The sequence below is a fragment of the Natrix helvetica genome (genome assembly GCF_964273705.1).
Source record: "Natrix helvetica genome assembly, chromosome: 2".
Taxonomy (NCBI): domain Eukaryota; kingdom Metazoa; phylum Chordata; class Lepidosauria; order Squamata; family Natricidae; genus Natrix; species Natrix helvetica.
In genome coordinates this window covers 201,400,844-201,413,620 of record NC_138552.1, presented here as the reverse complement: position 1 = coordinate 201,413,620, position 12,777 = coordinate 201,400,844, and the positions used below count along the sequence as shown (strand labels likewise).

Sequence of the window (12,777 nt, the reverse complement as noted above, 5' to 3'; positions counted from 1 at the left end):
TACTCCATTTTGCTGGCATCCTGCCATAAAATGCAGGGAGAGGGGAGATTGGGGAGGTAAATGGGGAAATATGACAGGAACAAGAGGTGTCAATCCGGAACAGACTGTCCAATCAAGGATGGAGCCATGAGAATGGAATGTGAAACTCCACTACAGAGGTGCCAAATCTGAAGGCCATTCCCAAAATTTCTAATTCAAATATCATTGGACATTGATACACTAGTCAAGGGGGTGGGGGCAGGGCCAGGGAAAACGCAGGCTTTGCGCAGGTATATTCAGATCCAGCTTTGCTTATGCTGTAAGTGCTCAACTTTGGTAAAAGTAAACCTTTTCACTTTAAAATGGAGTCAAGGGTCTTTCTTTCCTAAATGCTCAAATTGGAACAAGCCTACTTTCAAAAGCAATGTTGTATGTTATAACGGTTCTTGCTAAAGAAGAGAGAGACAGTTTGGTTCAGTGGTTAAGGGACCAGGTTAAAAACTGGGAACTTTAATTCGTCCTTAGGCAGCTGGACAACCCTGGGCCGGCCCCAGAGATGGTATTCTGCTGGTTCGCTGCGGTTCGCGTGAACCGGTAGTGGCGGTGGTGGGAGGCTCCGCCCACCTGCCCAGACATCATCACAGACACTCTGCGTATGCACAAAAGTGCCACATGCGAGTGAAGCAAGCACACGTATAACTGGGAACACTCCCAGTTCCGAACAAGTAGTGAAGGTAAGAAGATTTCATGCCTGGCCAGCCCCACTTTCTCAGCCCTAAAAAGAAGGCAAGAGCAAAGTGCATCTTTTTTTCCAGGAATATTGCAGGAAGTTGCCAGAAGTCAGATCTCACTACAAGCATCACATAGTTTGATTCTGAGAATGTCTTTGAGATTTTGTAACAATACTTAATGTTATAATTATTGTATTTTTCGGCGTATAAGACACACCTTTTTCCCTCAAAAAAGAGGCTGAAAATCTGGGTACATCTTAGATGCTGAATACAGCATTTTTTTTCTTCTGAAACCCCGCCCCCTTCACCAAAATGGCCGTGCAGAGCCTGTAGAAGGCTTTCAGAGAGCTCCTGGGGCTGAGGAGGGCAAAAATGAGTGAAAAATGAGGTGTTTTTGCTCAATTTCCCCCCCTTCCCAGCCCCAGGAGCACTCTGCAAGCCCCCTAAAGGCTATTGTGCCTTATTGGAAAAAAAAGGCCCGTTTTCATGAAAAACTGGCTGTTTTGGGGAAGTTTGCAGAGTGCAAAAACCTTTTTTTAAAATTTGTGTTCTATAGGGAGAACGAGGCAGACAGGAACTGGGGCAAGGCAGGTTGAAACTAGCACAACCTTTATTAAGAGTATAAGACGGCAAAATGTAAGGCAAACCTCGACCCGGCAAACAGCAGCATTTGACAGCTGACAGCCCTTTTTATACTAGAGCTGTCAGACGCTGAACCAATAGAATGGCTGCATTCTCCCGCCAGCTGGATGCTCGCGTCTCAACCAATCAGGGGCCGGTAATGATAGTCAATGGCACCGTAGCCTCGAGGACTTAACAATTCGCCTCTTCAAAACCTTGGTGCGTCTTGTACTCCAAAAAATACGGTAAATATATATATTTTTAAACTTCCTATGACAGCATTCAACTTTTTTTTACTATTTTAGAGTAATGAAAAGCATACATTTAGAATCTGGAATGTCTTCAATCTGGAGCTGATGGAGCATGATTGTAGTCAAAAACTGGTACATGACCTTGGGGATTCGTTCAAAGGGCTTGTAGGAGATGTTGCGTTGTGAAATAACAAGGATGTCATTGAACAGGAAAAGCCTAAGATCATGGGTATGCTCATACAACCTGGAAAAATTGAAAGATTAGTTTCGTTATCCATGTTAATATTATTTATAAATCATTTAACAACCACAGGAGAACATTACATTTTTTTTAAAGTGCATTATAGTGAATGTTTATAAAAGTGTTCTAAAAGGGGAAAAAAAGGAAAAGTCTACCCCTTGAAAAGTATAAGACAAAACGCAAAATCTTTTGGATCACTACAATAAAATACAGAAGTTAACATGTTTCACCCATTCATACTCATAAAACAGTTCCCTAACTGCTCAAACTCAAAGCTCAGCGAGGACCTCATTAAAAAGGCTGATTTGCTGTACATTTTTGGAATGATGTTAGCGGCACAATTGCCTGAATTGTTTTGCCCGATGATATAATATTATTGGTGTCCCTCTATATTTAATTTTTAAAATCTTTTTATTTATAAATTTGTAAACTATTTCAGTCAAGATTATTCTAAGCAGTACACAAAAGCTCCAGCTGCAGCGAATGCATTGATGGATAGTCAGTGGTAAGCTTCAAAAGTTCCGGCAATGGGTTCGCTTCCCCATTGCTGGGTGGGCAAGGCCATCGTGGGTATGGCCTAGTCAGCCTCCTGCACCACAGGGGGGGGGGGCTTTTTTCGAGCCTGTGGGAGTGCAAAAACTGATTCCCCCGGGCTCCAGAGACCCTTCAAAGGCCAGAAACAGCCCATTTCTGGACTTCTGGAAGGTCCGTTTTTCACCCTCCCCAGGCTCCGGAGGCTTTCCTCGAGCCTCAGGGAGAGCAAAAACTGCTTCCTCCGGACTCCGGAGGCAAGAAACAGACCCATTTCCAGACTTCCGGAATCTCCAGTAAGCCAGTTTTTCGCCCTCCATAAGCCTCCGCGCGGGCCCTGCACTTACCTTGCATGATGAACGGGCCGCGTGGCGTCTCCTAGGAGGGGCAGGGCAGGATGGGAGAGGTGGGAGGAGCCAGCCAGGCGTGGCATTTGGGGGTTCGCTGAACTGGGCAGAATTCTAGCTAGAACCCATGCGAACCCCCAGCAGCCCACCTCTGGTGATAGTAACATACAATAAGAAAAATGCAATAGAAAACTAGATTTAAAATTAGGATTAATATTTCTAGCAACAGGAGGTGTAGCCTCTCAAGTCCCAAGGATTTCCAAATCTGTCAAGTTCCTATGAACCTCTAGGGGGACAGGAGAATGGAAGCTACCCTTGTCCCTTGGGGACCAAGCTGCTCCAGAATAGAGAAGTCCCTGAAGAGAATGCCCACTTTCAGGATCCCTTAAGGATAGGAACTTTCCATTATTGGTGTAAGGCACTCTTTGTGCCCGTGAATTGAGTGGGCAGAATCTCTATGGATGAGCAGTCTTAAAACTACCCAGAGATATACTGTAACTTTTTTTTTTCAGAAAATTTTATTGGTTTTTTAAAACATTTATAAGGAAAAGGGTAGGTGGAATGGTATACAAATTTTGGCAGTTGCAAGTATGGCAGACGCCCCCTCCCTCCAAACTTATAAGATACATCTATGTATAAAACATTAATACAAAATTGTATAAAATCAGCATATTAATTCTATAAAAAAAAATTCAATCAGCTTATATATTATGATATATAGTCTAGATATAATTTCATTATTACTTTCGGTCTGTTTATAACAATGTGATTTTCTTATTCATTTTTGTGATCTGAGCTTTCTTAGTGTTGCCCCTTCTCCCCCCGCTGGCAGAGCTCCGGCCCCTCCCGTGTCCTGTGTGACCGTTGAAGAGTCTTCTGTTTTTTCTAGGTTCGCTTTATTTTTTTCCATAAAGGCCTGAGCCTCTATGGGTGTATTAATTCTGATTCTTGTCTCCTCCCAGAATATCAGCATCCCTTCAGGCATCAACCATCTAAACCACACCCCTTTCTGGTATAATTTATTCGCCAATTGCGAATAATTTTTCCTTTTCTCCCTAATTTTTTTTGGGATCTGCTTCAAGATGGTTATCTCCCTGTCGTGATATGTCAATGCTTGCCCCCTTTGTACACCCAGAATTATGTCTCTTGTGCTTTTCCTAAGAAATTTGATATGGACCTCCCTGGGTACATTGTGTGTTCTGGCATATGCTGAGTTCACTCTATAGACCAGGTCTATCTCCCATTCCATCTGTTGTTTATCTTTGTGTATATATTCAGCTAAGATATTAGTCATGATGTCCCTTATGTTTTCCCCATCTGCTTCTATAACATTTTGAAATCTAAGATAAAAGGACATTCTCTCAAATTCTGTTTTCATTTGTTGGATATCAAGTTCTTTGTTACCCTTCTGCAAAGCTTCTACCCCCCCCCTCGCCTCCGCCACCCCACCCTCCACAAGGTCCAGTCTCTGTGAGTTCTTATAAATTTGGACTTGATTCTCTTTAATTTCTTCCTTCATTTCCTTTAATTGTTTCTTAATTTCTTCCTGGCCCTGTATGAGTTGCTGAAGCATTTGTTGCAAATCCATCTCTGTACTCTTAGGTTGCATCAGTTCTGTAATCTTTGACTGTGTGGCAGGACTGGATGTTGCAGATGTCGGTGCAGAGGTAGCAAAGCCAGGTTTTCCAGGTGGTGGTCTTTTTGGAGACATAGTTTATAAAGCAGAGAGATCAGTCAGTGTAGACACTGGACAGCTGAAGAGGTAGAGCAGGCAGATGAGTTCAGGAGGCAGAAGATCCAAGCAGCTGGGAGTTTCTTTAGTCAGTCTAGCAATAGAGAAAAATTTTCTCTCCAGAGGATTCAGGAAATAGCAATCCACAAGAGTTTCTTCTGGGTGACACGGAGACAAAGACCGGAAGCCTGAATTTTAAAGGTGGAGTCAGGTTTCACAGTTCATGAAGGCAACGGAAGTGTGCCATCTTGCCCTGCCAGCTTTGGGCTCAGAGGCATAACAAAATTTTAAAAGTTCAAAAAATTCTCAGTTCACCCATAAGTTCTGGAGCTAAATCCAATGAAAGTCACTTTTACAGGGGTGAGGCATCATTAGTTGGCTCTCCCCCCTCCTCCTTCCCCTGGGGGCGAAAGCAAAATCTTCTCAAGCCGCTTGTCCAAGGGGGGGGCGGAATCCCCCTCCCTCTAGCCGCACCTCCAGCAAGAATCCGAAAGTTTAACTTCTAAAAACGCTGAAAAGTCCATCAGTTCAAAAGAAAGGGAATGAAGAAAGGAAACCTCTCACCATACCGCCGCTGCTTCCTTCAAAAGTACATTGTCCGATCGGCATGGAGCGAGGCGCATGCGCGCCCTCAGAAACTGCTCCCCGGTGCCTAGAGCGAAGCGGAGAAGCCCCCACCAGCCGCCACTGATGCCAGGGCCCTCCGCGAGCCCTCCCTCGGCAGGACGCCTCTCCGGGGCGTCCTGTGCCCCCCCAGAAGCGGGGGAAGCCCACCGGGAGAGCGGGAGCGGGCAAAGGCTTGCCTGTTGCCGTAGCCGCCGGAACCGGAAGTCCAGATATACTGTAACTTTTTATAGCCGTGTTTATATTCTTGTGTTTATGTTTATATTTGTATATTTCTATTTATTTATTTATTTAAAAAGATTTATCGCACTCTAAAAAGGAAAGTATGCAATGTGACATATTATTTACCCAATAAATAATTCAATTCAGTTAGCATTTATTATCTTCATGGTATCTGTTTAGAAAGAAGAAAACGTTTAAAAAAACAAACGAAGGAGCATTTCTATAATGCTAGTCCTAATTTTGTTTATATTATCCTTAATATTTTACTGATACATTTACCTGAATGGCAAATTCATTCTCTGAGAACAATTTAGCTGGGCCACATCTTGCTCCATAATTAGGTATCTACTGGCTTTCAATAACTGCTGTGAATGAGAACATTAAAAATGATGCAAACTGTTATCAAATTCCTTCACTATTTTCAGCTACTTTGCATTGAATTGCAAGTGTTTATAAATCATAGGCTTCTAAAATGTTTAAACATCAGAAGTACTTTTTGCGGTATTGATCAACATTCTTGGTTTACTCTGGGTTTTTTTTTCAATCTGTATGGTCACCCATTTCAACATCATGATTGTGCGTCTCAAAGACCAATTAAAACATAGCAACAACACTCCAATGAATATATAAATGTCTGATTATGATTCACTAATTGATGGTTACAGTGAGGGATACAACATTTGATCCATAGACAATACAATCAATACATCAATCCAACTATCCATGGGTTGTGTCATATATTCCAACTTCCAGATCCAGTAACACTAGTGTTTGGAGATAATTAGGATCTGAAATAGGAAGAAACAAACTCAAACTAACAAAAACTAAACCATGACAATACGTAGTTTCTTGTGTTTATAAACATCAGGGTAGTTAACATTGAAACTAATGATTCTTGCTAGGATCACGATCTCTAGAATAGGCTAATCCTTGAGTTGGAGAAGGAACTTTTTTGTTGAAAACTCCTGCTAAATCATCATGTAAACTAGGCTGTGGCCACGGGATCTATTCCTTAGTTTTGGCTGGCACACCAGTTGTAGTTTACCTACCACAATGAAGTGGTAAAAGTACCTCAAACCCTTGCAGCTGGGCTATCACGATGAACTCAACATAGAGCTGCCTTTGAAGATGAGTCAAATACTACAGAAACCTTATTCCTAGTCAAGGACACTAATTACTATAGAAGAACATAGTTCTGTGCTTGAATGGGATTTTAGCATAGTCAATTCTAGTAACTCAGCCACTATGTTTTACTTGCTTGAAATTTTATTTTTGTAAGTTTATTATACACACTGACCTTTAATTGACCCATTCTCATATTGCAGTTTTTAATACTTTTCCAATCAACTTTCCCATTCATAAAAGGCATTTACTTTTCTTTGTTATTCTACCAAAACATATTTCTTTGAGTAACTCTATTGGTTTTGTCTTTGTCATTTATTGCTGAACACATTAAACTATGGGAACATCTTCTGACATTATGACAAATAAATGCCATGCACTTGTTGGGCATTTTGGTTCATATAAACAAAGCTGATTACTTACAGGACCTCCTTGGATGCATTGTTGCACACTTAAGAGCTGATCATTTCTGCCCACATTCAGTTTCAACTAGAAAATTTAATATATGGGAAGTAAATTACTGCAAGGATCTCTTTAGAGGGCTATGCTACATAACCAAGAAGATATTCTTTAAAAAGCAAATAAAACAACTGTACGTTAATTTTTTGTTAAAAAATAAAGTCATTTTAAAAAAATGAAGTCTAATTTAGCACAGTGAATCAGGCATGTATATTTGGATTAAATTTTGAGAACCTATTTTATAGTCCCTCAAAGCATTACCTGGATCAGCTCAAATTACTGTCTGCTAAGAAAATGTAATTTCCTTCATTTCAATATTCATATAAAGAGTCACCTGTCTAAAAATATTTGCATAAATTTAAAACATCTAAGTAAACTTTTGTGGGAGCAGATTGCCTTCAAACAAGTTCCAATGATTTATGTCCTACACAGTAGACTCCCCAAGTAAAAATTAACAGTTGTATGATGGAAGTGCACCAGATGAACAACTGACAATTTACATATTTGTTGCATTTATCATGCAATCAATAATATATTACACAAATATGCAAATATGCAAACCTAAAAGAAACTGTACAAGCAGGCCAAGAAAACTGCAATTGATGCAGGTAACATAGGACAGCTTAGAAAAGAAGAATGGCATATGAAAAGTTGTGAACCCATCCTCAACCCAAGATGCCCCCCAAATAAGCAAATCAAATATAAAGCTATCTAACTGTGTTGCTACCTGAAACCACGACCTACAACTTAGGCAGTGGTGGGTTTCAACATTTTTTAGAACCTATTCTGTGGGTGTGGCCTATTTTGTGGGCGTGGCTTGGCAGTCAGGTGACCGGGCGGCTATGGCCAACTTGACATCACTCATGCACACTCAGTCACATGACCACCACCACCCCAAGTCATGTGGCAAAATTTTTTGGGACTCCTATGACGGGGGGGGGGGGAGAGGGGAAAACTTCCCAAAAATAGACAACTGGAGGATTAAGGGCCGAAATTAGGGAAATTGGAGAAGGCAGGACAGAGAGGAATCCAGTATAAAACTATCACATGTTGGGGAAAGAACTTTGGGAGATCGGAGGACAGAGGGGAATCCAGGAGAAAACTCCTGAGCTTGCCGCTGCTATCTGGTGGATTGTGCCGCTGGACCTCTCCATGCTTCTCAGTTCACCACCTCCACTCCCAGGTATTGGACTTGACACTGAATTGGGCTAGGATAGTGCGGATGGGCGCGGGGGGTAGCGAGCGAGTGACAGGGCCGGGGCAGGTGTTCCGGAAGTTACTTCTGGGTCCACCAGTCGAACCTCCTCACACTGGATCAGTAACTTTCACCATCCAGTTCTCCCGAGCCGGTGCAAACCGGCAGAAACCCACCACTGAACTTAGGGCTCACTACAAAAAATTGGAAATTGCATAAATAGGAATAAACATATAATTAATTCACCCTTGCAGTGCCTTCAGAAAATCTAAGGCTTAACAATTGAGAAATATGAAATTATTACTTCATTTCATGACAGAACACCCTACACACCCATGGATCCAAAACCAGCCGTTCTCAGCCTTATTATATAAAGTACCAAACCTTGCCAAGTGTGTAAGCATTTTAATAAATCTAATCATGAAACTTAAAGACCTTTGCCTCTGGACTGACTTTAATTCTGATGGACAGAACAAACTAATCAGAGGAACCCTTATGGAAATTATCAAGTTTCATAGCAAAAACAGTCATGCAACATCTGGAAGCAATTGGCCTCCCACACATACAATCCAAAATGTAGATTCAGTTGAGTGTACAAAACATTTGTCATAATTAAAAAAGTCACTTAGAAAACACACAGAATACAACCAATAACATCTTCAACAGGATCAAATTTACAAGAGAAAAAGATATTCTTATCAGCAGAGAAAACAGTGGTATGCATATAAAAAAAATAACAACAAAGAATTGCACCACCAAAGTGGCAATCCAAATTCCAATTAAAAAAAACTGTATAAAACAGTACATCTCCCACCAGCAAATTACTTCAACTACTAGACTTTTAGAGTGGCCCCCATATCAATGGAATCTCTCCAAGTATCCTAGGCATACCTCAAAATCCATCAATTTAAGACAGAGCAGAACTTATTTACAACACAAAAATGGGAAGATCGTGAAAACCGCTATGTAGGACAAAGAAGCACAAATTGTTCCCGAACACCAGATAGCAGTCAGAAGACATAATGAACAGGCTTTAGTTTTCTATTGCATAGATCAATGTAATCACAAATCTAAGTGAGAAAGTTTATCCATTTTATATCAATCCAAATCCAGATATACAAGAATATCCCCCAAAGCCTGGCATTGTGACTGATCATCCACTACCACATACAGAGTAATAAACCTGGTCTACAATCTATTTAAGGAGCTGGAGAATATTCTGGAGAATAACCAAGTTCTCCCTGTGATAGGAATTCTGCTGGCTATAGCACCATTGCTTGAAAAAAAATTCTCTAGTTACTGTCTGAGTATGAGCATATCTGAAAAAATCTACAAAGACATAAAACTGAACAGCTGTGACTGGAATTTCTCAGCTGGTTTACTACTTTGGCCTCCTATTAGCCACAAAGGAAATATCATATAGTTAGCTTGGGTTTGGTTTTTTCTTTTGCAACTAACAGCAGCTCCAGAATGTGACTGAAACCATGAATCCCATTGCATTAAAAGAGGAAGAGGAGGAGGCACTCCTATTTCACAATCCCATTTGGGTTCATTAAACTAGAGGATATTCCGTGTAGCATGAAATAAACCCCATTCATCTAAAAGGGTGCAAAATAATCATTGTGCTAAAGCAAATGTAGAAGACAGACCTTGTCTATGTAATCACTGAGTTGTTTTATTTGCTTAATTGCAGTGGCCAAGTCTTCGTGGTCAGTGTGTTCTTGAGGAGTGTGAAGTCTAAGAGCACAGAGGAGAGTGATGTATTCTTTGACCCTCTTAGCAGGGCAGAGCAGAAGTTCTTGTAAGCTACACAGGAAACACATACATTAAATGTTTTAATTAGAAAAATGGCAGATAAGTACAGTCAAAACAAATTGTTAAGAGACAAATTTTAAAGCTAAGTCAACTAACTCATATGGTAGAAGCACCATATTTCTACAAGCAACTTAACTTCTTTAAAAATCTTACCTATAAAACTGAATGCTGTACAGACTGCTATGATCTGCATGCTAGATAGATTACTCTATTTTACTTTACAGTGAAGATTTCTCTAATGTCAATGCTACCATCATCACAACTTTAAAAGACCTCACCAGATATGCCGATTGTTTAGCCAACAGGCCACATTATCATGTCAGCTGCCTACCTATCATTTCCCTTCCTTCCTGGGTGTGAGACACTCCCAAAATATATTGGATAACGTATCCAACGAAAGAAGAAGGAAGAAGGAAGAAGCTAGTATTTACGTTAATTTATCTAAGAGCCAAAATCAGGAGTTAAAATCGTTTTTTGCCGACCAGAATATGAAATGGAAAGAAAGTAGTACTGCTTCCGCTCCTACCCTCTATGCAACCATAGAATTTTTCCTTTCCACATATATGGAAGCAGATATATAAACTTGCCAATGAGAAGAGAATAGTGTGCTTTTTCTAGATGAGAAAAGAATGTATGGTATTAATGTTATCCTGTGAAGAAAATGTGGCTGAAGGGCTGGCTGACAGAGCCAGAACAAGAAATTTCTGGGTCTTTGTGTATCTAGAACAACTTTATAGAAAAGCATTATTTGGTAGAGCCTAACTTTGCTTTTTTCCTTATTTATTAGGAATCCCTCTTTAAGTCCGAAGGATATATTAAAACTTTAATAAAAAGATGTGTGCCAATTGTTTTGCTCCCAGGTTATGACAATCTTTATGTGAAATAAGGTTGGGTTACCTTCTCATGGTGGTAACCACAGTCCGATCGTGTCTCTTCAAGAAAGCACAGAATAGTGGAATAGTTTCTCGGCACTATGAAAACAAGAGGTTTCGGTTATCATAATGACCAGATTATGTATGAAACAGGACAATTGTCTAATCTGGTCCAATCAGAGAGTTTTCAATAAGAAAAACATTGTAATTGCCAGTTTTTAAAGGTGCTGCATTATAATCCTGAGCTATCTCTAAACTGAGCTCTCACAAATTGCAACATTATTCAGTCATGTGTTTAGAATATTACCCATTAAGGAAACTGGGTTATACTAAATCTCTCTTCAAGGATATGATGGTGAGGGGGAAAACCAAGGGCTCAAATGAAGGCAAATCATATGGTGTATAAGTATGGATTAAATTCATAGTTTGGTTTCGCTTGTTTTTTAAATTTCTTAGACCTTCACAAATAGGTCTCAGAACAAAAAATGAGAAATATTTAAGAATTTACTAATGGATACCAGGAAGAAATAAATTTCTAGTCAATCATACCTAATAACTTCAAATAGTTTTGAACTGCAGATAACAGAATATAAGGTTATAATAATATTTTAATATACAATTACTACTAGTTAAAAGTTTCAAGCAACACATTCATGAATCTAACTAAGCTTGGGAAAAATGACAAGCCCACTCTTCTTTCACTCCCTCTGGAGACACTATCCATCTTTCCAGATATTGCATTGAAACCTGAAGCAGTGGGGAACTAGACGCAAATGTCTTGTTTCTGTTACACTTCACTATTATTTTCCAGGAACTTATGGGCAGCTCTCAGCTTTTCTAACACAGATATCATTTCACATTGCCCCATTTTGTTAGCACTCTGTCCCAGCAAAACTCTTCACTTCTTTGGTCAGGCAGTTCATAAAATGCTTTCTGTCTAAAGGATATATACCATGGTATTATGAGTGTTAATTAGAAGTCTGGTGTATCTGCTCAGGTCAAGATGGTTTCATTAAAGAAAGATTTCTTTCAACAATCAGCAAGACAAAGTCACATCAAACATGTGCTAAAAGTTGCTGAAGAGAGCTGCAGCAGAAAATGTATTCAGACTATTGCCTTAATGAAATTGCCAATACATTTTGCCTTGTTTTCCTTTTAGAGTTTTCTACAATGATGTGCATCTGTCTATTTTTGTATGATTACACTATTTTCCACCAATCTGTCCTAGATGCATTAGATTATAAAGCCCATCATTCCCAATCAACACAATGATAACTGAGATTTAAGAGTTATCTTTTCTAAGTTGGCTTAAGAAGTTTAGGAATTCTCTGGGTGGGCAGATCAGATAAGAAAAAAAATCCATTCCCATAAGCCATGGTTTGCATGTAACTTTGTGCCAACGTGAAACTAGGCATTAAACTCTAATTTGAGCCCCAGTCTGTGGTTGTGTACAATTATGATTGGAAGGAACACATTTTATTTAATGAAAATACTGTAGATACCTTGAACTCAATGAACAGCCCAAACTAGGTTAAGGCCATCTGGTTCACAGGCGTGAATAATGATAAGGATAATACAATATTGATTATGTATCTGATACGGCAAGAATTGCTTTCCTTATATTTCCTTATTGTATAATTTTATATCCCATATAGCAAAAATAAGCCAAGTGTCAATTCTGGAGATAAATCTGAAACAATCCTGTCAAAATTGTCCCTTCATCAATTGAAATTGTGTGGAATGGAAAAACCACATAGTAACTGGCTTATATGAGATGGAAAGCACAACTATCTAAAAACAGGGAGATGGGCTACATAGTAAAATTAACTGAAATATCAAAATAGGTTATGAATGAAACGACGGAAGCAATGTTAGTCCGGTGAGATGGATGGAATTACAGGGAAAACACAAACAGTGATATCCGATTATCAGATTAAAAAGAAACAACTGAATAGCAAAAACTTTTGCCATAATACATGCTGGCCTCAAGGGAGAGGAATTGGAAAATCCTCCAGGCACTTTCAAACCTATTTTC

General features: G+C 39.7%; 1 protein-coding gene across 1 annotated transcript in view; it reads right to left on the bottom strand.

The window, feature by feature from the left end:
- Positions 1–12,777, bottom strand: part of ECT2L (epithelial cell transforming 2 like) — a 53,059-nt gene that overhangs the window by 7,282 nt on the left and 33,000 nt on the right. Inside the window, exons 17-21 of the mRNA XM_081940563.1 lie at positions 10,768–10,841; positions 9,705–9,861; positions 6,825–6,890; positions 5,559–5,644; positions 1,654–1,826 (exon numbers count right to left, since the gene is read on the bottom strand). Coding sequence (XP_081796689.1) covers positions 1,654–1,826; positions 5,559–5,644; positions 6,825–6,890; positions 9,705–9,861; positions 10,768–10,841 — 556 coding nt within the window. The remainder of the gene's footprint in view (positions 1–1,653; positions 1,827–5,558; positions 5,645–6,824; positions 6,891–9,704; positions 9,862–10,767; positions 10,842–12,777) is intronic.